At 41.3% G+C, this 25,000-nt stretch overlaps 2 protein-coding genes and 1 long non-coding RNA gene across 3 annotated transcripts; 2 read left to right on the top strand and 1 right to left on the bottom strand.

Moving 5' to 3' along the window:
• The first annotated feature begins 7,090 nt into the window (after positions 1-7,090).
• Positions 7,091-8,077, top strand: LOC138035552 (uncharacterized). Its single transcript, XM_068882200.1, has one exon. It carries the CDS (start codon positions 7,091-7,093, stop codon positions 8,075-8,077), a length of 987 nt encoding a protein of 328 aa, XP_068738301.1.
• A 1,714-nt stretch (positions 8,078-9,791) lies between these two features.
• Positions 9,792-10,735, bottom strand: LOC138035551 (uncharacterized). The gene is made up of 2 exons (XM_068882198.1): positions 10,394-10,735; positions 9,792-10,271 (listed from the first exon to the last, which is right to left on the bottom strand). The coding sequence occupies exons 1-2, from the start codon at positions 10,733-10,735 to the stop codon at positions 9,792-9,794; spliced, it is 822 nt and encodes a 273-aa protein (XP_068738299.1).
• A 6,293-nt stretch (positions 10,736-17,028) lies between these two features.
• LOC138035555 (uncharacterized) lies at positions 17,029-18,619 on the top strand. Its single transcript, XR_011129610.1, has 5 exons — positions 17,029-17,055; positions 17,276-17,303; positions 17,495-17,556; positions 18,258-18,283; positions 18,584-18,619. It is a non-coding gene; the product is annotated as an uncharacterized lncRNA (long non-coding RNA).
• Positions 18,620-25,000: the final 6,381 nt, after the last annotated feature.

Raw genomic sequence — 25,000 nt, 5'->3', positions numbered from 1 at the left:
TTATATTGAATTCGTAATTCATCATTAGGAATATAGTGTAAGAAGTCAATCTTCCTTCTTAAGACTTGCATCAGTTCCTTGAAGCTGACCACCTCACTTTCTTTGGTCGTTATAATCTCACACCTATCTCCTTCGGGGAAAAAGATATAAAAAACTTTCAGTTGCATGTTTTGATTTTTGAAATATCAATGCGATGACTCGTGGTGAGCAAAGGAATGTTATGACATGTGTATCCCTTTTTGTGAAGCAGCGTAAAGCCACGTGACCCAAAACATTCCCGTTTGTCGCCAATGGCAACTGTCACGGCAGTCTCGCAAAAAACAGTCTACCTGTTTCGGTAGTATGGTTGGTCTGTTACAACATTCGTTTGCGGCTTGGGTGTCAGTTCGAGCATATTCAGGTCATCATAATCGTTTTCAACCTCACTGACTACTCTGCATGTCCTGTCTAAAGTTGACAAACGCTCTCCTTCCTGGGGCTTAGAGACAGACAGCTGCAAAGTGATTTAATATTTTGTTGCAGTTGGAACTTGTTTTTCCATACGCCCGACAGTTTCCCGGTTCGTGATGATCCCTGCAGTATTTGCATGCGTTTCTTCCAAAGGTCTGTAGCTGTTTGTTTTGCCTTTATCTGCCTGTGACATTTGATTCCCTCTTGTGATTGCTATAGCTGGATGATCTTTTATTCTTTACACTATGAATCGATTCATTCATTTCGATGGCCTTCTTTCATTCTCTGGAGAGCTTGGTGGCCTGACAGATCAGTAGCGAGTGTACACATTTAGCTAAGTCTAAGTTTTGTTCCTTCATTAGCTCATCCCTCAAATGCGAGTCTAATATGCCACATGTGCGGTCATGCAAGAGTGAATTGTGGAGAGTGTGAAAATTACATGTTGCTGTCAAGATTCGCAATTCTGTAATGAACTTTTCAAAGGACTTTCCCTGTTCCTGAAACCGTGTAACTTAAAGAGCCTTACTGTCTCGCTTTTCTTTGGATCTCATCGCTCATCAAAGGCTTTAATAACATGAGCAGATCTCTACATTTCTAGCATACAGACACGAGGTACACGCAATGCAATCGTCTCTGATTATTCGATTACATACTCAGATGTCAATCTGCATGTTGTTACTTGAGAACAAGCAACAGTATATATACGCAGTCACACATGTACAACCTACCTCATGGCCACAAACCAATACAAGATGCAGAAGTCAGAAGAATGAGCGAAATATATTAAGGCAAAACCAGAAAAGCACCTCCAAAGAGCATAACGATCTGCCAAGAAATGCAGAAAAAAAAGGCAAGGCAAACAAAGCCTTTAGAAAGCCAGCTAACTTACTGATGATGATGATAATAATAATAATAATAATAATAATAATAATAATAATAATAATAATAATAATAATAATGATGCGAGAATTGTGGACAGAAAGGAGAAGAAGGTGATCCTTAATGAGATGAGCTGCCCTTGGGTTTCCAACAGAGAACAGAAGGAACAGGAGAAAACTGACAAGTATGCGCCGTTGAGATGGGAGATGCGCCAACAGTTCCCCGGCCACACTATCACACAGTTTAATGTGATAGTTGATGTACTAGGAGGCTACTCTATGGAGACGGCGGAGAAAGTTAGGAAGTTTTTAGGTTTGGATAGAGGGAACCAGGTTTTGTTTAATATGCAGAAGGCAGTTTTATCGTACACCCTAAACATAGCAAGGTCATTCAAGGTTTCGACGAGTTATTAAGGAATATAAACTCTTGTTCCTTTCTCAAATGTTGGTTCGTTAGTTATTACCAATTGGTTTGTAAATAGGTTTAACAGTAGGGATTGTTACACAATAGTGCCTTTTCCTACTTATATTTGTAAGCATACTTACGTACTACATACTGCATAATAATACTTTATTATTTATAAAGGGCACTCTCCAAAATTGGCCAAATGCGCTTTACATACATCAGTTCAAAAAGTCTTAAACCTATTATACATACATCAGTTCAAAAAGTCTAAAACCTATTATACATATGTAATTAACACCTAAATATAAGAATATAAATTACATAAAAAATTAATAATATGCTAATTTAAAAAGACGTGTCTTGAGTTTCCGCTTAACTAGACCCTCCGTGAGGGTACACTGGGTTGCCTGTGGTACGTGCAGCGTTCCACGCAATTTTTTCAAGTTGGAGGGGGGGGGGGGGGTGACCCAGAAGTCGTACCAGAAGTCATACCAGAAGTCATACCAGCAGAGGCCCTTTGGCTCACAGGTCTTCACACGTTCGTACGACGAAACAGATCCTTTTGTGAGGTTAAAAACCTGGCGACCGGCCTATTAATTAATCATTTGTCAGAAAGAAGAAATTCCTGTCCTCTTTAAAAAAAATTGACACGCATTGCTTACGTGTGGTAGTGAAGTAACACAGCGATTTATTCCATAATGTCAACTGAACTGTGTGTTGTCTTCCAGGAGCTTCAAGTTGTCCTTGCGTAATATGTAGCTCTAACAGTGCACGATATTGTTTTGGTATTGTGTATCATTGTAGTGAAATGGTAGAAGTCTTGGGTAAATAGCCTGAGAAGACATGTGGTTACTAGCAAAGTACTGAGCCCAGAAAGATTGAAGAAAATAAATGGGAAGTGAAAAACATTGTCTTCTGGGATGACATGTTGACCGTTGTCTTTGCGTAATATGTAGGTCTAACAGTACACGATATTGTTTTGGTATTGTCTATCATTGTAGCGCCATGGTATAAGTCTTAGATAAATAGCCCCTTGAGAAGACATGTGGTTACTAGCAAAGTACTGAACCCAGAGAGACTGAAGAAAATAAAAGGGAATCGAGAAACATTGGCTTCTGGGCTGACATGTTGATCATGCAACTTCTTTCCACCACAAGTGTAAGCGTGCACTGACAGCATCTGACAGCATCTGAAAGCTTTGTAAACAACAGTTGAAAGCTGAAGTTATTCCTATTCGGCGGGGTTAGTATCTGGATGGGCGACCTAAGAAATATACCACTCAGTAACAGAAGCATAGGACCGAAAATTCTATTTTAATGCTATCAAATGCGAACCAAGCAAGATACAGATTTTGTTAGCTTGCTTTATCCAAAACAAATATTGATGTAAAAGTAAATAAATATGGATACACATTTTTTAAGAAGAGCAGAAGGAAGTTTCAGGACGGTCGATCGAGCATAAAATATTTTGCCATCGGTAATAAAATCTACGACATGAAAACAACATTTATTTTGAACCACGAATATAAAAAGTTACCATCAGCGAAAAACAGTTTGGGAGATTTTAGTTGTTTTGTTGTAATTGTACAAGTTTGGCTGCACCGAGTAAATCGCACATCGAATTCAGCGAGCGCAGTGATCAAGTTACCGCGTTATTTTACCGCGGCATGTTTACTCGCGAAACAGTGAAGCATCTGTGTCAAATGATGCCAAGCTACCGGGTTTTTGTTTTTGTTAGTTTTCTTTTTATTTCGATTGTTATAAATTTTGACAAGAAATGTGCGAATTCAACACAAAGATCACAATCGCGCAACTCTCAGAGGTTGACCATTGTTTCTGGAAAATCAAAAATTTACTCTCCAAGACAAGGTTATTTATCACCAGGTAATTCCATCGTTTTGGTAATAGCAGCTACTTTATTATTCATCAGCGTCACAATCTTTTGCCGATTTTGGGGGTCATTTTGTTGAAACTCAAGCACGCTTCCAACAGACCTGTTTATTTTCGTGACTAATGCGTTACCACAAAAATTCTCCCCGTATCACATTTCAACACATGTATGCAAATTTGCTAAGCTCGAAAATTACACAACATGATAAATTTACAAAAGCTAGAAATTTCACAGAAATATTTTCCAGCGAAACATTTATTGAAACAAGCAACATATTTGCTATAAGAGGCAAGAAACCCTTCCTATTTCAGTTGCGTGCGTGCAAGCGAAACAAACAATCACAAAGCATATGCAACTAAATAAATTTCTGACAGTTCACATTCAACCCTTTTCGAAAGAACCTTGACCGTAAATAATAAAGCACAAAAGAGACAACAAGCTTTCATTCAAGTAATTTTTCACTGTCACATTTCCAAATATTTTACACCTTTGCTGAGTTGAGTACAAAATACCGGTAAATGTAAATTGTCAGACAACTAAGATGCGACTTGAGTAAACACTGTGATGCATTCTTGTTGGCGTTCGATTCCTTCAATGTTAATTTTTTAAATCATAGTTAGTAACTATGGTTAAATCCATAAAAAAATTGCTATTTGATTTCCGTGTTTTATATAATACCAAGTTAGTAAAATATTAGAAACAAAGCTCACTTGATATCCAAAGGCGAAAAATGAAATTGTTGTCGAAGACCATTACTCGTCTCTTACAATCCAGATATTTATTTTTCAGCGCTGTCTTGCTCATACAATTGACGATCCATTCTTGAGCTCCATGAGGGTATATTTTGTTTAAAGATCCACTAAAACGCCATTCACGTCAATGACTTATTAGTGAAATTTCCAATTGTTATACTGGAAGACTGTGCAGAGTTGAGAACAGGTAAATACAAATCTGACAAATAGCGAGACAACTGAGATAACAGATCCACTATATGGATTCCTTATCTGTCTCTGTTGAACCCACACTGAGTTACCAGAGAACTGTTCATTTGGTTTGAGTGTTGTACAAAACACCACGCTTGGCAAAATGTTAGGAAGACTGCTCACTTTGATTACGGCTCGACGGGCGACAGATTGTTGTCGAAGTCCATTACTCGTCGCTTCTAACATTCGACCGCCTGTCCTGTCCAGTATCCAATTCGCTTGCCATTATTGAGCTTCATTAGGGTACATTTTGTTCAAAGATCCCCTAAAACGCCATTCGCGTTACATGACTTTCGACGCCATTGCCGGTTAAGTTAATCGTTCTACTGTGTCCACCAGAGAAATCTACGCATTTCCCACTACCCTCTCGATCCTAAGAAAATACGCGTAGAAGGCTCTATGCACAAAGACACCACTTAGCAGGGGAGTGACAGGCAGGACTTTTACCGACACGGAAAAAAATAAAAAAAAAAAAAAGAAAACGAAAAATAAAAAAACGACGAAATTAAAGACAGATTCCGACTGGGTTGGCAACCCAGTAAAAATCGCAATACTACAGTGTAGGACTACACTTGATGTCCTTAGGTAATTTGTTCCACATACAGGAGCGCTAACCATGATACATGGCACAACCTAAAAGGCGCTCAAGAAAAAAAAGAACCTGGGCCCAGAATCACTTGTTTCTTCCTCTGACAAGCCTATCGGTTGTTAAATTGATGCAAAAGCGTGACGCCGAAAGGTCACAATACGTTACTGCGCACCAAGGTGCCTTGTTAGCGCCAAAGGCACGAGGTACTGTAGGGGGGTCTCAGATTTTAGGGATACTAATAGGGGGTCCCTGAAAATGTTTAGTGCAGGAAGTAGGGCTCCTCCGAATTTTTTAGAAAGTAGAAATGCCTTGTTAGCGCCAAAGGCACGAGGTACTGTAGGGGGGTCTCAGATTTTAGGGATACTAAAAGGGGGTCCCTGAAAATGTTTAATGCAGCAAGTAGGGCTCCTCCGAATTTTTCAGAAAGTAGAAAATGCCTTGTCAGTCCCCGGGCCCAGGGCTTGAAATTGGGACCAATACAGTCGCATTTGCGACTAAAATATCTGGAGAAGTCGCCAATTTGCAACTTGTTCCCCCCCCCCCCCTCGCTCTTTCAAAACAAAAGGGTTGGCAGTTGCTACTTTTTCAATCTGAAGATAGCGTAATTGTAGTGTAATTTAGCTAATGTGCCCCACTCCATTCTTTGATCATCCTCCAATTTCAGCAGTTTCTTACACACAAGTATTGTAGGCTCATATTTTGTTTCACTAAACCGCTGACAACACAATGCAGCGTGACGATTTAGCAAGTAAATTTTCGTGTCTTGTCACAAAAATGCGACTGGATTTTTTCGTTAAATTCCAAGCCCTGCCCCCTCCCCCTTCCCCACCCCAACAAGTTTTTGTGAACGCTCCCTAATTATGTCAAAACCTGTGGAAAAATTTATTATTTCTCATCTGCTGTTCTCAAGACCCCTTACATGTATTTAATAACAATACAGAGTTAATATCAGTTGAGTAAGACACCTGTTGACGGAGTGCTCTTTAAAAGAACTAGAGCATTTATGTAATCAAGGTAGTCTGAACAGCTGAAGATTCGACTTGGCATTTTATTACTAGGTAGTATCGTACCACACAATATTTGCGGAACTCATCAGATAAAACGACCAAGCTATTGAGGGAGTCTGTTACGACGTACTTGATTTCAGACAATGACCAGCCATAGAGCAGGCAACTTCAACCTCGTTCCCAGGGTCTCTCTTCTCTTACTCCTTACAGTCATTCAGGAGAAAAACCCTTGTTCAGGCTGATCACATGGCACCCCTCGACAAACATTTCCCACTGGGGTAGAATTTTCATTATATTTTGATCCTGCAGTGGTCAAAGGTGTATTTATTTGACAAGGCATCTTTTAAATAAATAATCTTTACCTTGCAATGTAAGTATCAAAAAGGTCAAGAGAGCTGTTATATTCCCATAGAAGATTAATTCCCACAAAAGCAGTCAAACTACATGTAAACAAAGAGCTTTGGTTACTGCCAAGACCTTTTGATGTCGAGCGGCGATTGCCGTTCACAAAAAAGATGATTTCGTTAGTAAAGCAAAATTTGCTTCTACCGCACATACACTATGATAAAACAACACACCAAACACTACATCGAGGAGCTGAGAAATCGGGACGACATAGTTGTTACAAAGCCAGATAAGGGTTTCGGAGTTGTTGTAATCGACCAAATCCAAATATCTACACCCCGCTATCTGAAGCCTCTATCAATGACACTAGAAAATTTAGACCAGTTGATACAGAGAGACCCAAACCAAGAGGAAGGCCAGTGAAATATTATCATCCGCTTTTACAACGGGAAAGGCGAATTAGTGCTGTCATATCTAAAGTACTACCCAAGCCCATTGCTGACTCCATCCGTCCCAAAGGTTCTAGACTCGCAGTACCAAATATGCATAAGGAACAACTTGCTATGCGCCCAATTCTCTCTGCTACACATACTTACAACTATGCATTGGCTAAGTGGCTGGATGAGAAATTGAAACCACTCTCATGCAAGCAGTACACGGTCAAAGACACTTTTGAGTTTGTCAATGAAGTAGAAAGCCTTGAGATCAACGGAGGTGATATTCTAGTATCCTACGAAGTCACCTCTTTATTTACCAATGTACCAATAGATGAAACTATCCAGATTTTAGCTGACAAGGCTTTCCATGATGACTCGTTTTACAAGACCCATGATCTGAACTTATCCAGAGACCAGCTAATTGAAGTACTCAATGCAGCCACTAAGAACCAACTCTTTCAGTTCAATGGAAATCTCTATGAGCAAACAGATGGTGTCGCAATGGGATCTCCTCTTGGTCCTCTGCTCGCCAACGTCTTTATGTGCTCCATTGAAGATAAACTTGATCAAGATAGCAAATTGCCCTCCTATTATAGCCGATATGTGGATGACACCTTTACTGTTATGCCCGATATAGCATCAGCCGGAATTCTTCTTGACACCCTAAACCACTGCCACGCATCAGCAAAGTTTACTATGGAGGTGGAGCGGAATGCCTCGCTTCCTTTCATCGGTGTTGAATTGTTAAACTTAGCTCCCAGAATCAAGACCAAGGTCTGTGTAAAACCAACTAATACGGGCCTTTTACTCCACTACCAAAGCCACAAGGATAATCGGTACAAGCGCAGTCTAATTACCACCATGTTAGATCGAGCTTACCGCATATCTTCTGACTGGTCTTACTTCTCACAAGGATGCGTTCGGCTTGAGACAGTATTCTTAAACCTTAAGTACCCGAGGCACTTATTCTATGTGGCTGTCAAGCAATTCGTAGATTCCAAGGTAGCAGGCCAGCAGCACATTCCATCAACCGACACGACTACACACCCCATCAGAATTATCATACCATTTAAAGATCAGGTCTCTGCTTAGGTCGTGAAAAAACGTCTCAGAAACCTCAGCTCAAAAATCGGGACCACAATTCAACCCGTGTTCATCAGCTGAAAACTCAATGAAGACCTTTTAAGTTCGAGAAGTCAAGCCAGCCGTTGTTGACCAACAATGTTTAGTTTATAAAGTTTCAATATAACCTGTGCGATGCAGGATATGTTGGTTACACTCGCAGTCAGCTCCACGAACATGTTGATGGACACAAATAAAATCGTCGTCAATTTGTAAACATTATCTTAGGGAATGTACCACCTTGTCTTTTAGAACAATTTCACGTGCTTACTAACTGTTCTAATAAATTTAATTGCCTAATTAATGAGATGCTTTTTATAAGAAAACTTAAACCATCCCTTAACGTGCAAACGGACTCAATTCACGAAAAGGTATTCACTCGAAGAACTTGTAATCCTTTGTTATTATGCTAATTTGTAGAGACTATAAAAATCTAATCTTCGCATTACTTACTCACTTTGCCTTGAGAATGGTGTCATGATGACGCCGAAACGTTGGCTTTCAACGTTAATATTGGCTTGCTTATGTTTTAGGAAATCGTTTTTGATCAAGACTTTACATGAAGTTGTTGAAATATAAATAACTCAAAACTGTCTACTCGCAGTACAAGCTTTCGACTTGGGAATGACTTTGCTTAACATTCGAAAGATAAATGAAAAGTAAGGAACAAAATAAGTTACCTGCAGTTTTACAGTTTGATTTGAGGTTGATACTCTACATAAGTATAAAACATGACACGGCTGATCGCTGATCCTATGGATAAGTGTTTTGCTTGTTTTCTTGCATGACAAAACCTTCTTTTCTTTAAAATTGTCGCAAACTTTTAGCATTCTTTGTTGATCTGGTCCCAGACCTTCACACCGTGTAACTTCAAACAACATGAGTATATTTTCTATTGCTGCCGATCGATTTGACCACACCTTTTTGCCTTTCACGTCCAATTTTTACATGGGTAGTACATAAAATAGTTTGCCGTGAAATGGTTTTTTGATGGTTGTCTGGCCACAAAATCAAATGTGTGCTGATTGATGACAAGCCCTACACTGCCACTCCTCCCTCAACACACATCTGGTGAATCTCCCAGATTTTGGCGTAAAATGAATAATCTTTACCTTAAATGTAAAGACTCAAAAAGGTCAAAAGAGGCGATGTTATATTCCCACATGAGATGACAAAGGCCTACACTGCTTCCCCTCCCCTAACACTTATTTGGTGAATCTGCCAGATTTTGGGAGACGTGTTCTGGAATATCCACACAAAATTAAACCCTCGAAACTTAGACTGTATATCCTTCTTAATTCCCAACAATGATCAAGGTTCGCTCATACCGTACATACATTCCAACTAACATCAACTCTCTTTTCTGTTTTGGCACTTAAAGGTATAAGATATCAATTATTCGCATATGATAAGTACATGTCATATTCCCATCTCCTAAAAACACATGGCACATGTTACGTTCAAAAGCAATTAACTGAAACCATTTACATCAAGTGGGTCATCCCAATTGATCTTTTGGCAGCATGCTTCCTGAAACAAAATCTTCGCTGTTATTGTTATGGGACCAATCATTCCCAGAGGGTCAAAGATCCCAGCCAAGAGTCGCAGCGTGTTTCGTTTGGTTGCAGGTAAATCTTTTGCGCGCTTGGCAGTTACGGTCAATTCGAGGGTTATCATATCTTGCTCAAAATTCCACGACAGACCCAGTACCTTTTGGCTGTAACTTCAAATCTTCAGGCCTAGAGATGACTGTGCATGTGACATTTTCAGCTGACACTGGGTCGCGTTTCACATCATCGATCAGATCTTTTTTGATTCTCTCTCTGACACTTGAGTCATTGGTCAGCCATTTTCTGAGCTTGAATCCCCCGTCTGCCATGCGATTGACTGTTTTACTATGCAAATTGGCAACTTCACTCGACGAGGTTCTGCCCCCCACAAAATCATCCAAGTAGAATGAATCAATCAATTTCTTCACAAACTTTGGGTCAACTGTGATAAAGTTCGAAATGTGATGCGCCAAGGTTGCATTCAGCAAAAAGGGAGACGCATTTAATCCAAAGACAACACAACAAAATCGATAAACCACAATCTTTGAAATGTCCTGTGGGTTTTCTTTCTTAAGAAAAGCCTTCTGTATGTCCCCCAGGAGAGCAACTCTGTTCTCACAAAACCACAACAAAATGTCAAACAGTAACGGGTTTAATGACAGACCCACATGCAATAATCATTTAAAGAGGTGCCTGTCTTAGTTGACTTTGACGAAGCATTGTAGACGATCTTTACCTTCATTGTCGTGGCCTCTTTCCTCACCACGGCTGGAAGTGTCAGGTAATGTAATTTTGGAGCCGCTTCTAACTCAACAACTCTCTCTATTACTCCTGTATGAAGTTGTTCCTCAATTATAACTGCATATTCTGCGAGAATTTCAGGTTCCCTTTGCAGTCTTGCTACTTGGTTTTTAAGATGACGCAAGCTTTTGGTATAATTGGTTGGAAAATCTGGGTGGCCTTCTTTCCAGGGGAGCTTCACCGAGTATGGTTGCCCATCAAAGGAGATGCTGTCTCTACATTCTTGATATACCCCACTGCTTGGCTCCTTGATTCCTATGGTTTCCAGCGCCCACATTGGGTTCACATCAACATCTTGTCCTCACTTTGCACTAGGTTGATTTGTACAGGTTCTGGGTCACTTGACTGGCTCTTCATTAGACCTGACAGAACCCAACCTAATTCAGTTTCCACAGCAACTGGTTCGTCGAGGCACCCCTGATTGTACAATCTTTCTGAAAGCTCCACAGGCAATCTGCACTGATCAAAATGTCAATTTCTAGCTCCTCCATTCCCACACACATGTCCGAAAACCACAAGTCCTTAACGTGGGGATACCCCCCCTTTACAAATTCCACATGACCGTTTTGGATGCTGGAAATTTCTGGTACTACATACCCTTTGATGGGGATAACCTTTTGGCCACCAACTGGGCTTACCTTTACTTCCGCGACATCTCTTAAGACGCATGTCCTTAGAACGCTGGCCAAAGGTACTGATTCCTAGCCATTCTTGCCGGATACTGGCAAGCTGCATGCGTTGGGCAGCTTTGGAAGTAATCAAAGAACGATGGCTACTGGCGTCAAACAACACCCTTACCCTGTACGGCTCGCCTTCCCCATAGATAACTGCGCACACGGTTTGCAACGCAACTCGTCCACCCATACCTACATGTAACCTATTAGGACTACCGGTAGTAGCAATCTGAGTTTTGTTTTGCACTGATTGCACTATCTTAACATCACACAAAGAAACGTGGTGACCCACTTGGCCACACTTGTTACATAATACATCAAATGCCTCACATTCTTGGGCTCGGTGGCCCTTTTTCATACATTTAAAACATCTCGCAAATTTAAAACAATACTCTTACTTTCCATTGGATCTTTAACTCTCTGACAGTTCTTGTCGGCATGCTTGCCCAAACAGGAGGCACAATTCCCATGTTCTTGCTTTGTGAACAAGGCGTTGGCTGTCGTGCCCTTTGCTCGATTGTCCTTCCCATCAAGTCTATTATAATGCAAAGTTTTCGAGGAGGTCATTGCATAAAAATGATCCTCTCTCAGTTCCAGCTCCTTTAAAACGGCCTGCAACATTTGCTCCATCGACCAGGTTAAAAACTCCTCTCCTCTTGTGATCGTCAGTTGAAAGCTCTCCGGCAATTTCTGCATAATGGCAGGAACTTCCACTCCGAGGGCCTTCAATCCCCTGAAATGTGACTCGCACTCGTCAAACAATTTCCTCAGGCAAGTAAAGTCTCGATCACTGTAAACTGGCGGCAGGTTGAGTAAATCGTTTTACCTGCGCTTGCTGGATTGCTATCTCCTTTCCATAGCGTTTCTTCAGAGCTTGGACTGCGGCGTCATAGTTTACCACGGTCAGCGCAAACCCCGCTTCGAGCTTCTGAGGCTTGGCTTTCATGTTATGCTCAGGATTCGTGGACTGTGGGTTCTCGTTTTGAGACGACGCTCCAGTAATCGCTTCAGAACCTACCGGTACTCCGGTCGCAATACAACTTGGTTCAGCTCTCCTCTGAAGTGATCGCTTTCCTCGATCTCTCTTTCTATTAAAATGTCCAGATCCTCGGACTCTAAACCTCCAATCAAGTCTAGGATTTGATTATCCAGTTTCTTCAGCGCCTCTACCTTCTCCTCAAGGGCTTGTATGGACTCCTTACCCCACTGCCTGTCTGAGACTCCACTTCCATCGCTTTAAGTCTTTGCTTCACTTGGTCTAGTAACCTTTTAGCGATGTTTCGCTGACCGTCCCTAATCCGCGTCTTCTTTTCAACGTTTGCCTTCACCTTTTCAGCCATAGTGAGCAACCTTCCTTTCGTCCTTCGAAACGTTCAATAATTCTGGTTTGTCAACACTCTGCTTACACATCCCTAATATCCGGCTCGAAGGACCACTGTTTTCGGGAATATCCACACTCAAAACTAAACACTCCCAACAATGATCAAGGTTCGCTCACACCGTACAAATTACATTCCAGGGTTTAGAGGTCAATTGGAGAAGTGATCGAACTAACTAGACAATTTAAGCAATTGTTTCTTTAATACACACCGGAAGAATTCAGGTGACTTTAATGGCCCAGGGATTTGAACCCACGATCTACTGTATGTACCCGTGTATAAGTCGACCCCCCATTTTTGATGGCAAAAAAAGCAATTTCTTAATAATTTCTTTGTTAAATGTTCATGGGACACTAATCTTGTATTCTTCGATTTCTGGAAATGTGGATACACAAAAAAATCAGGGCCTCAAGCGCTTAATGGTTTTGTGGTTCAGCAGTTGTTGTATATGCGGGCAATTTGTCCTTGAGTTTCGAAAAAGTTCTCAGAAAATCGAACATGTAAACCTCAAACTAACCTGTTTTGTTGTTCAAGGATAAAGGGCTTTAGAGGATAAGCACAACATCACAGAAGCAGGAGTCAATCTTTGAAAATTTCTTGCAAACGACGCGAAAATGTGCAAGGTGCAGTCCTGTTATCAACTGATCTATGAAGCCACTCAGTTGAGAAGCAAAGAGTCTAATACTTGTCCTTCTGCTGTTGTCAATAGTTAGAACCAGGCTTAATTGATGATAGCTTTGGCTAATAAACTGGAAAAAGCAACCTGTAAATGATCATTCAACATTATCTAATTGTGTTACTATTGTGGGATTCCTGCAGTTCTGCATGGATTCCTACAAGCACGTGGATTCCTGCAAATTTCTACAAGCGCCATAATCATTCATTATTTCATCGTTATCTGTAGACCTGACCTTGTGACCTTGAACAAGCGTAATGAACTTGTGTCTTCTTGTAGACATGCAAACAAATTCCGTCTGAACAGATGCAAGACTCCCATTGCCATGCAATAGTCTCTGTTTATTATTATTTTTTTTTGGAATTCTGCATGCATGGATATTTTTGTATACCAGTGTATGTTGTACCGGACTCCCCCTTAGCTTGGCCATTTTATCTGATGAGTGCCACAATAATTCAAGCAATTAAATTGTCTCCTCTAGCACCTGAACCTGAATTTTTTAGTTGCTATAATAGAAAATTGCTTAAATTGTCCAGATAAGTGCAACGATCATTTCTCTCTTTCATATAATTTTTAGGGCACTTTCCTTTTATCAGAACTGGCCGGCCAGACCCGTCAGTTTGCAAAGAACACCTTATGTCCAGAAATGCACCTAATTAGATGCACGTCTAATTTTGACATCCGACACGAAGTGTCCCTTTAAGTCTAGGCAATTGCTACCTTTTTTCAACAACAAGGTAAGGATAAAGGTTAGCATTATTTTTAGCTTAGGGTAAATGCAGGAGTTAATCTTTACTTAAAGAGCAGCATTTGGGGGACACTTTATGACATTTTTTGTCCCTATTCCGAGACATGAGTGATGTTGAAATTGGGGAGAAGAGCAAGGGGACACTTCGTGACGCTTATTGAAATCAGCATACATCTAATTATGTGCATTTCTGGACATCTCTGAAGAACACGCAACAATTTGAAGGAAAACTTGCATGATAGTCTCCCGTATTCTTCCAGAGGAGCGTATATCATCATTGAAGCGTGTTAATTTGAAGGCGTTGTAGAGTTAGTCCTGCCAAATGCCCTGTCTCGCCGGTCACTTCTGTCAAATGGAAAGTGCCCTTAGTAGCATTACGATTTGACCTTGGTGGTGTGTCCCAGTAGTCAAGGCGCTTGACTTGAATGCAGAATGTTCCTTGCTTAAACCCCATTCTTTACTAACAGCCTGGAACATACACACCCATGGCAAAGGTGTTCAGGGGTTATAACCTTGGGAGGCTGAGCCTTTATAATGTTGTTTTGGTGCCCATAGTCTGGTAACGGCAATGAATTTGATTGCAACCAATGCATTGGCAGTCACATTGACCAACATTGGCCAACAGTCGACTGACAGCCGGCTCACGCCTACTATCAAAATACATGTCACACGTTGAGCAGTGTGTTGGCTTCGTTTCCCGCGAAATGTCAGTGATGTGGCTGCGATGTGTTGGCCTTGTGTTTGTGTGACATGCGTTTTTCCTTGGTGCTGCGACACAAGGAAAAAAGAAAAGACAAATGGAAAATAGATAGAAACACACAGAAACCCCTTCTCGTCAACTAGCTCGCAAGACAGAACATATACCTAAAATGTTAATGACTATTTTATTAATAAGCTACAAGATTTCAAGGATAAAATACTTAAGAAATACTGATTGTAAACTTACTACTAGAGTAAATTTATGTAATGGCCTTAAACTACTATAATTCAGTTTCTAATAACCTTATTGAACAGTGCCAGACAATAATACTTTTCTACACACTAATTATTTAAGTAAACTAAGCTGCCTAACAGTTCAGTTCTTTAACAAACCAGCAGTTCAGATCAGTTCTTCAACAAACCAACAGCAATTTCCATGTCATCTTCTCCACACCTCAGATCCTACGTCTCCTCTGCCTCTTCAGTTCTCTTTAAGCTTTCGCGTCTCTCTCTTTGACATGTCTCTTTTCACATTGCTTAAACTTACCTCCCTTATCTCTTCGTTGCGTCTTCTTCTGGCAGCAGCTGACAAAGGGATTTTGTTTTTTCGGCCAGCTCCCACTAATATCTCTTAGCAGTGATACACTCAGCTCTTTTCCTTTTTCTCTCAGGCCTTTGAATTCCAACCTTTCCTTGTGCGTTTCCTACACGTCCACAACCACACCAACCAATGGCTTAGTGAGGAAGGGGTAATTAACAAAGACATTGCGGCGGAGAAATGGGTTGAGAGACCATATTTTATGTTGATAACTCATAACAGTATTAAATTCAGCTGACAAACTTGAGGTCAATGGTGTGCTCATTCTACTACCCCCCCCCCCCCCCCCCCTCACCATCAGGGCTCTGTTTTATGGTATTTAAAGGTACTACTTAAGCTACACTGAAAGGAAAGAAGTCGAAACGTGGATGTGAGATCCGGAGATTGAGCTCAGGACCTCTTGCACCAAGACCACGCACTAATCGACTATGCCATCCTTGCTCCTGACTATGAGCTTCCTCATAGTGATGCTCAACTCAGAGCTTCACTATGGAAACAACATGGCTGTTACATGCATATCAGCCCAGAAGTCATGCTCTGCAAATTAATTGAGGTGACAGGCTTCTCAACTTATTCGAGAAGAATACTGGAAGATTATTGATTGCTGAACCTGTGACAATGAACCTGGTTGGCAATAATGGTATCCCACTGAATTTTATAAACTGCTGCCAGAACACTCACATGTCGCCACTGCATGAAGTCCTTTGCCAGTGTTGAATAGAAGGATCCATGCTACAAGAGATGAGAGATTGTCATACTTTGCAAGAGCAAGGAAGTCTAGTCTAGTGAATACACCCCATTAGACATGATGTGATGCCTTTGTCAATACATGAGAAGGGCATGAGTAAACGGCACAGGCCACTCTGTCACCTTTGTTCATTCACCAAATCATTCCTGGGTAGTACATGTGGGCGTACTCCTGAAAACTGGATGACCCTCAAACCTCAGATCATGCCATGATGTCCATGTTCCACCAAGAGCAGTGTGAACCATATCTGTGCCCCTGTGCCTACTCTCCTTGGCACAATCTCCTTCCACTTTCTGAAGCATGTTTTAGGAGGTCAACTGGAGGGGTTTTTATACCCAAAAACCAGGTCAGATGGATGACTGTGCAATCTTAAGACTGACAACTTAAGCATATTCTTTTGTTTCAAAAACTTGTATCATGTTAAACATTAGGTCTCTAAAGCGTTATTGGTTTCTCCTGTAGACTGCATGGTACATCACCATTGAAACATACTGTAAATCAGTAATATTATGAGACATTATTACAAAAGAATGGCAATGTATGCATCATTTAAGCAAAACCGAACAGAACAGTGCATGAAAAAAACACTGACCTTAGACCTTACACCTTGCTCACTAACTGTAAGGTCTTGGGGACGTCTTTTCCCCTGACTCTGTTGCCTGGGATACCAATGTAGGAAATGAGAACGCCACAGAAGCCATTAGCTTGGAGAAAAACTACCCTAGCATGCGGTTAACCTTGTTAATGTAGTATGTTTCCAATAAAGTCCTTTTGGAGTGAGGGGATTGCGTTTACAGTACTAACAAGGCATGCAGGACTCCTATCAAATATGCCATAATTGACTGTTCTATGATTTCTTGATCGTTTTGCTAAATTTTTGTGAAGTTGTGGTATGGACTGTCCATGCCGTTTGCCAAAAATTATGGCTGTGGCACATGACTTTTTTGCCTTTCTACAAAAGAATTAATATTTTACAATATGGTATTGTGTCTGATAGGAATGATTATGGTGTAAGATCCTTAGAATCCATTTTGGACATGGTAAGGTTATGTCATTTGCTCTAACAAACGGCAAGGTATGTATTCTATTTAAACTCAGTTGAAAACTTGCTTAGTAGACAATGCTCCAAGAGGAATTAGGCCTGAAACTCACAACGTTTTACTATACACTCAGTAAATGTATTTTGTGCTCTAAATTCATTCGTGTTGTAGAATATTTTGACCATGATTTTTCTCATGTTCCATTGTTTCAGATTTTGGTTTCATCACATTCATGCCTTTTTTTTCATATTTTAGGCAGCAGTACACTGCCATGCTGGGCTTGGTTAGTTTTTTCTTTCTTTTTATATAAATGACCATCTATTCATCGATCATTAACACGATGTGGTAACATTTAATGTACCTTAAGAAAAGACTGCATAACATTTTGATCCAGCATTGTATAGGGAAAAAACCAAGCACAGCACAATTTACTGCATCAAATTTTGCTAATGTTACGTTTTGATTTCTTGTCAGGGAGAACTGGAGTCCTCATTGCTAGTTATCTTGTGTTTTCTAAGAGAATAGAGGCAGAAGAGGTCTGTGAAGTGTTTCCAAATATTACCGTAAAATGACACTGGTAACATTTTTCATTGCAAGTCATTTATAAAAATCTTAAGAATTTTTAAAATGGTGTCATCCTCTCTGCATTTTTAAATTTTTTTATATACACCCTTTTAATAAGTCTAAAATATGCCATTCTCTGCTAATGACGTCAAACTCTTGCTTTCAAATTTTATTCAGAAATGTACAAAGGCCTAAAACTTTTCAGATTTCTTTTCTTGTTTGAAGCCTTTGTACATCCCTGAATACATCTTAAAAGCATGAGTTTGACGTCATCAGCGGAAAACTGCATATGTTAGACTTATTAAAAGGTTGTATATATAACACCAATTTACATTTTGCTGAAGAAGGTTACAGGAGTAACCGAAACGTCCAAGTTATTCGTCTTTTTTTAGCCAGAGTCAACTTTTACGATATTTTATCTCATTTTATATAGAAGAGCAGGCTACACATGCCATTCCTAAAGCTTGTCACATCATGTGAATCAAAATTCACACCTTCCTCCTTGAAAACAAGCAGTCCTCAAGCTTCGTTCTTCTTTGTATTTCTTTTTAAGCAGTAATAGAATCTGTAAAAACTTACGAATATGAAGGTGAACGAATTAAATCAAAATGAAATCGACCTTTAGGTGTAGATGTGGACCTTACTCTCTGAGTTGATATTGTTCTTTGTATAGGCAATTCACCAAGTCAGATCTAACAGGTGAGTAGTCAGCTGCAGAAGGAATTCATATTTCTTTGTTTTTTAAAACCAACTTATGTGTTAAATTATCAACCTCAATATATTTACTGTGAAACAGAGTGACACCAGTTTAATAGTAATATATATATATATTTATATATTTCAAATAGTGTACCACCTGACAAGTCTGTGATGTAACATTTTTAATAATCCACTACAGTTGTCAATAATAATAATTTATTGTGACCTGATTAATAATCCACTAACCAGGCCACCAAAAATCCATTGAAGAAGTATTTTTTTTATTTTATTTTATTTTAGGCCTAGAGCAATTCAGACCCGAGCTCAGATTCAATGTGTTTGATTTTACAAACTTCCTGCATTATCTTTGGGTTGTATTTCCATCATGGTAAGGTTCACTGTTGATGTTCTTCCTGATCAGACGTCACTATAATTCTTGACAATATTCTTGACCTTAGATCATTTGTTTTGATGCTTGTGATCAAGCCAATCTTTTACCCGCCAATGGCTTGTTTCGTATGGCATAGTTCAACCTGGTTGGCTGATATTTATTTGGTTGGAAGAAATAAGATTCAAAACAAGTGGCGGTTGTTTCGTTTTTCACAGTGCTCCTGGCGCTAAAAGGTTTACCCTACAGCAGTACCTGAAGCGACAGAAGCATCTTTTGCATGGAATGGAAGCACGGAACCTTACACACATTCCTAAGGTTAGAAATAGATGCACGTCTTAAGAACGTCAGTAAGAGAGGTTTCGTGACAAAGAAAGGCGAAATCCAATGCTTTCATTCGCCTTTTGATGAATAGAAAATTAGTTAAACTAAGTCATTGTTTCACGCCTGGTTGGGTATTACCACTTTCTAATGTGGACTTTAGAAAATGATTGATAACTGTGTGAGAAGTCAACGATGTTTTTATAATGTGACGAAGGCAGGTGGTTTTGTAAAGTTCGACTTTTACTTATTTAGCAACTACTGGTGGTGGTGGAGATGCAATTTGCCTGGCCGTGAAAAAGATGATAATTACGATAATTATGCTAGTTGCTTGGCAACGGGAAAGGAACAGTTGAGGAATCAAATCCATGATCTAACAGCAGTCTTGTGCTCTTACTAAAACTGCAAAGTGCTGGCTTGACAATGTAATATAATTCAGAGTTTTAGAGCATCTGACTGATGGGGTGATGTAGCAGCTCTCTCGACATTATATGTGATTGGCTCACTACCCTAACCAAAAACGAAAGTCTAAGCGATTGAAACATTTACAATGACTTAGACTAAAAAAGCAATAGAAGCTGCTTACAATACCAATCAATAGCACGTTACGAGAACTGCTGCATTACTGGAATGTTACAAGGATGCAGGTTCAAGTTTTGCGTCTGATTTCCCTTTGCCTGTTGCCAAGCGCCTGTCACATTTGTAAATAACATTGACATGATGGGTATTATACATTAACGAGAAGAGGGCTCCCGTTTGTATCGTAAAATTGTGTTATATTTTCACTGGGGTACCCGCAAACAATGCCCAGGGTAAGATAAGGTATGGGAGAATCAGCCTGAGGCCACTGGGAGCGGGTAGCTCCCGGAAAGAGGGTAGTTTTTATCGCTGCCGGGATGAGGGTGAGGGCGAAGCAAAGTAGGCAACGTCGCATTTGAAGGCAGAACATGGAGGAGCGAAACCTGAGTCCTTATAACTAACTAGAGGAATGTGTTAACGTAATACGTCCCCGTGGACCCAGAACTGCACGCTTAATACGTGAGAACAGGGATAAAAGGGGCATGGTATGCGAGCCCCCCAGGGAAAATAGTGTTATATGCACCACTACGTGAACTATGAGAGTCTCGCATCACTATCTAAAGCAGGAAGGTACATCTTCAATCTGATATGAACCGCTGAACCCATGAATGGGTCCTTAAGAACACTATTTCCTTTGGTGGCACGAAATAAATATCCTTACTAGATCTATTCTTAACAGTTTTGAAATGGACAAATAACGCTCAAAATTGCCCCCCCCCCCCTCCCCCCCGGAAGTGTAGCCTCTGTAGAAATAGCGCAAAGCTTTCCGATGAGACTTTTCTACCGTTCCAGCGGATAATCCTGAAGGACATCACAAGAAGAAGTCTTTTGCTTGCCTATCTCGGCCAGGAAGTCTGATGTACTTTGGTGCGACCTGACGTGTCTTTCCATACAAGTAATTTCAAGATGTCCATAGAAGACGCAGAAGGGAGAAGCTTGGGAATAGACAGGGATGCAAGAAAACTAATGAGTTCACTTTGAAGAGGACGTTTTCTGTTTTTCATAAGGCCTAGCTGACTTGGTCCACTTGAGTTCGGCAGTCTGTCATTAATGGTCTTGAGATCAACACTTATGGACGAAGAAGAGTCTGGATGGGTATAGTCCTCTCTCCCGAATCCACACCTCTGGCAAAAGTTATATGTGTCATCATATAGTGCAGGAATGGTGGCAATGCGGGAAGGATAAGCGTGGACTTTGAAAGGCCCAGAAACTAACCTAATGAAACAAGAACTGCAGCGCATATGAACACCGCCGCCTCAGCGAACTCAAGTCAGACCATGAAGGAGATACAACAAGCGACGAGTTAGAAACTGCAAGCTGTCCGATGTGCCTGTGATCAATATATTGGCCAATTGTGTGGTACAATAGGTGCTAGCCTTCCAGCCGAAGGGATTGTGCGGAAAACGAAATACCATCCCTGCCACTCCAGGCCAAAAAGGTGTAACTATCCTCGGAGAGAGCAAGCAGGTCATACCCAGCCTATATCGTCCAACGTCGTTTGGAAATGAAACTTTCCCACGTACCTAGGGAGGTCGGAAATGTAATCGAGTTTCAAAGGTAAGTCCGTTTGTCCACAAATTTAAGAAGCGCTCGTCATGGCCATTCTTAGCTAAGATGGTTAAACTGTGATGGGCGTAACGAGGTGAGGAGGATCAAGTGAGCCAACCCTTCCCCACATGGAAAGGGAACATTTCTTAAGCGTTGCATGATGGTGACAGAAATAAAATCGCTCAAATCCGATGCAGACTTATTGTTAGGGAAGACTATCTTTGGAGGTTGTTAGCACAGTACTATAGTACGAGGCTTTGTTGAAAAATACTGCCCCGAGAATGGGAACGAAAAAATTCTTTAACATTGATCTTATGTCTGATGTAAATGCACGAGCCTCCCTAGTTGTTATGGAATGAGGGAACCCACGATATTTGTTTTCCCTTCGTCTGCGCACATGTCCTGTGAATTTCTTCTTCTTCCCGGGCTAGAACAAAGGCCTTTCTTCTGGATCCCTAAAAACATGGAAAATCTTTAGCAGAGCGCGCTTTTGCTACGCATTAAGAAAAACTATACACAGGAGAAGCGGCAATCGGGGTTAGCTAGTGTGCTTTGGGAGGTGCTCACCCCTCCAATCACCATTAAATGGACCAAAACATTGGACAAGACACAGCTTCTTCTGGTACCAAAGTATGTGAAAGGTTGTTTGAGACGCCTATTGGATTGGTCTAGAAACGAAAAGGAACAAAACGGGAAGACGGTAAACCCCAAAGTGAAGCAACGCCCCGAAATACACCGCCTGTTGAGGACAGATGTAATAAAGGATTTTAGGAAACTCCCTTTGAGGGAGCTTGCACCCCGAAAGTCCAACCGCAGAGAAATGGCGAAGAGGATGCAGAAGCGAATTAAAGTTGGGCACAGATTAATAGGGAAATCGTGAAACAATCAATACAATAAGGTCAGCGACAGATAATTCCTTTAATTCCATCACTCTGGTGGACAGGCAACCAAAGGAAGACGTTATACGACCTTTCAAATCAGGACAATGTCTTGACAAAATGTCCCGTTCTTCCGGCATTGAAAAACCTTGAAAACGCCGTCCCGCACTTGTTGGCTCTATGCATCCCTCCAAAAGCTTCGAAGAGTTGTAGTGAGACTGGCTGGAGCTGAGTGGCATAACGAGTTCGGGAACTGCCTCTGAGTAGAGGGGTATGGACTCAAAAAACATGATGGATGGAATAGGAAGCTAGATTTGTAGAGCGTTTGTGGATTTGGCCGGCCACTTTTTTTTCCTCTTTGTCCCACGAAGCATTTGAATGGCCACGGGGTTAGCAAGCCATATGCCATCGTCGGGGACAAGGTGTTGAGCACTGTGTTGAAATTGGCTTCAAATCTATCTACGCTTCGGGTGATTTGTCTCACGGGATACGTTTCGCGGAATTGTTCCAGGGCGAGCAAACGCGAGCTCGCATATGGATTAACCAAGGGACAATTGGACAACTGCGCCAATTGGAGACGTGCCATGTCCAGGACAGCGGTTGACGTTAACCTTCTTTTGCAAGGTAAGCGAGATCGCTGAAAAAACAAAATTGCACCGGCAGGCAGTCACTTAACACGTGTAAGTCCATTTAGGAAACAATTACAGAAGACGTGACGCCTAGAGCCGAATGAATTCAGCTCGTAAACAGCTAAAACCCAGATACGAAGACAAACCCCCTACATGGAATAAAAGGAATGTATTCAAAGATGCCACAAAGTAGGTGAAGCTGTAAAAGCTCTCTTAAGCTCATTTTGAATGTCACCAACGCTATATAAAAGAAATAACTAGTCCCGATAATTGGGGCCAACAACAACCCACAGGGTGATAAAGGAATATAAATAAGTCCAACAAGAGAAGACAGCGGAAAAAAATCACAACACACAATAAAAGCAAGGCAAGTCGATGAAACCAAGACAAGCTCATGAAGGAAACTCGCTATGACAACTTTTAACAGAACACAGGGTGGACAAACGTTGCCTCATTAAATGGGACGCCAAATACAAATAAATTCCGCCCGAGAGGACCCGAACTAGGTAAACCGTGAAGGGTGGCGGGGACAGATAAAGACGGGCTAAATCAAGGAACATAATACTTACGAAAAGATCTCGACAAGACCAATAACAGATGGTGATTTGGAATAACAAAAGAAACGCAAAAACTCTCGTAGGAGACCCAGCTTCATTAGAGATCAGCGAATCATACATAATTCAAGCGGGACAACACCCCTGCGCAATTGAAAAACCTAAGAAACGGGTGCAATCCATCTCCCTTAAAAACATAACGCTTTCATTCGGTAGGAAAGAAAAACGTGCAAGAAAACAGGTAGAATTCAGTGAGACACAAGCTTGACTCGAACAGCAATGAAATCCAGCGAGAACACAAGATCGCATGTATAACAGCTGGACAAGTCCAGCTAGAAGCACAACTCCGCATATAATGAAAAACCCGATGAGACACACTCGCGGTTTGTGGTGCTGACAACCAGCAAGACACACTCGCATATAAATGCTTAACGCGCAGCGAGGCACACTCCGCTGTGAACGCGCTGACAATCAGCGAGAACACGAGTCTCCGATAGATACACATGACAGTATCAATGCCATTGACACTACGCACTATAATATAGCTATACATCCATTGCGGGACAACTAGTCGCTGTTACGAGTTTAATGAATAAGGACCAGCAGGAGAATCCACATCTCCCTATTAATGTAGCCGAATAGATAATGCACCAGCCGAGGTGCAACAACTCACTGCGTAACACACACTGAACCATCCAGCGAAGTCTACTACACCACCCCGCGCGAGAACAGCTGACTATCCACGACACATTCGGCAATAAATGCGTGAGCATTCAGCACATGACAACTCGCTAAAATGAACCAAGGACCACGCAAGAGCAACCCACATCACTATAAAGTGCTAATCATCCATGCGAGGCCAGCACTCGCTACGTGCACGCATGAGCAATGTCCGAGCGAGACACACGCGATAGCACTGACATACAAAGCGAGACACACTCGCTATAAAAAGCTAACAACCGAGTGAGGACAACTCGTATAATGAAAAGAACATCAGTGAGACACACATCGCTATAATGTTTAAATCCAGCGAGACAGTCATCTCGCTGTAACGCGGACATCCAGCGAGACACAACCAGCGTGAACACTGGCAATCCAGCGAGACACACTTGCTAATAATGCAAACATACAGCTGAGACCACTCTTCTGCTAAAATGCTGACATCCTTCGACAGACACTCGGAATGACATTGAAAACTAGCAAGACACACTTGCTATAATGGTAATGAGCCACGCGCAAAGGCACACTCACTAATATCATCAAGCAAACATACCCAGCCAGGCACTGGTACGCTATAAACATCTAACAAAACCAGCGAAGACGACCACCCGCACGTTGAACCCCAGTGTAACACTGGTGAGACAAAACTCCGGCTATTACGGTCCACAAAGCCGGGGGGGGGAAAACAATTTTCTCTAGAACGGCCTCTAAAACTTGAGTCAAACTCCCAAGAGCAGCTAAATTGTCGTGGCAACTGGAAAAACTAGAACTATAGAAATCCCATACCATGATGTATTAAGAGCGGTTAAACACCTACAAAATCTAGCGCAACTGTGAAACAAACGAGCCTAAGCCTTAGTCACATGTGGTAATGAACTTGTGATAACAACCGGGACGACAAAATAAGCCAACACCGTAAAAGGAAATGAAACTATCCCACCCATTTCGGCAAGCCGGTTCTCTGGGTTGAACGGGAACCGAAACAGCCTGAACTTGGGTTATCTAAAGCCGTATATCTTGCCAAGCCATGACGACCCGGATGGGTTGTTTCTTGAGGGAGCTTGACCATCAAGAGCGAGCTTGAATGGCAGGTGCATTAT

This window comes from Montipora capricornis, unplaced genomic scaffold (genome assembly GCF_036669925.1).
Source record: "Montipora capricornis isolate CH-2021 unplaced genomic scaffold, ASM3666992v2 scaffold_421, whole genome shotgun sequence".
Lineage (NCBI taxonomy): Eukaryota > Metazoa > Cnidaria > Anthozoa > Scleractinia > Acroporidae > Montipora > Montipora capricornis.
Note: the sequence above shows the minus strand (reverse complement) of the source record. Positions and strands in the feature narration are given on the sequence as shown.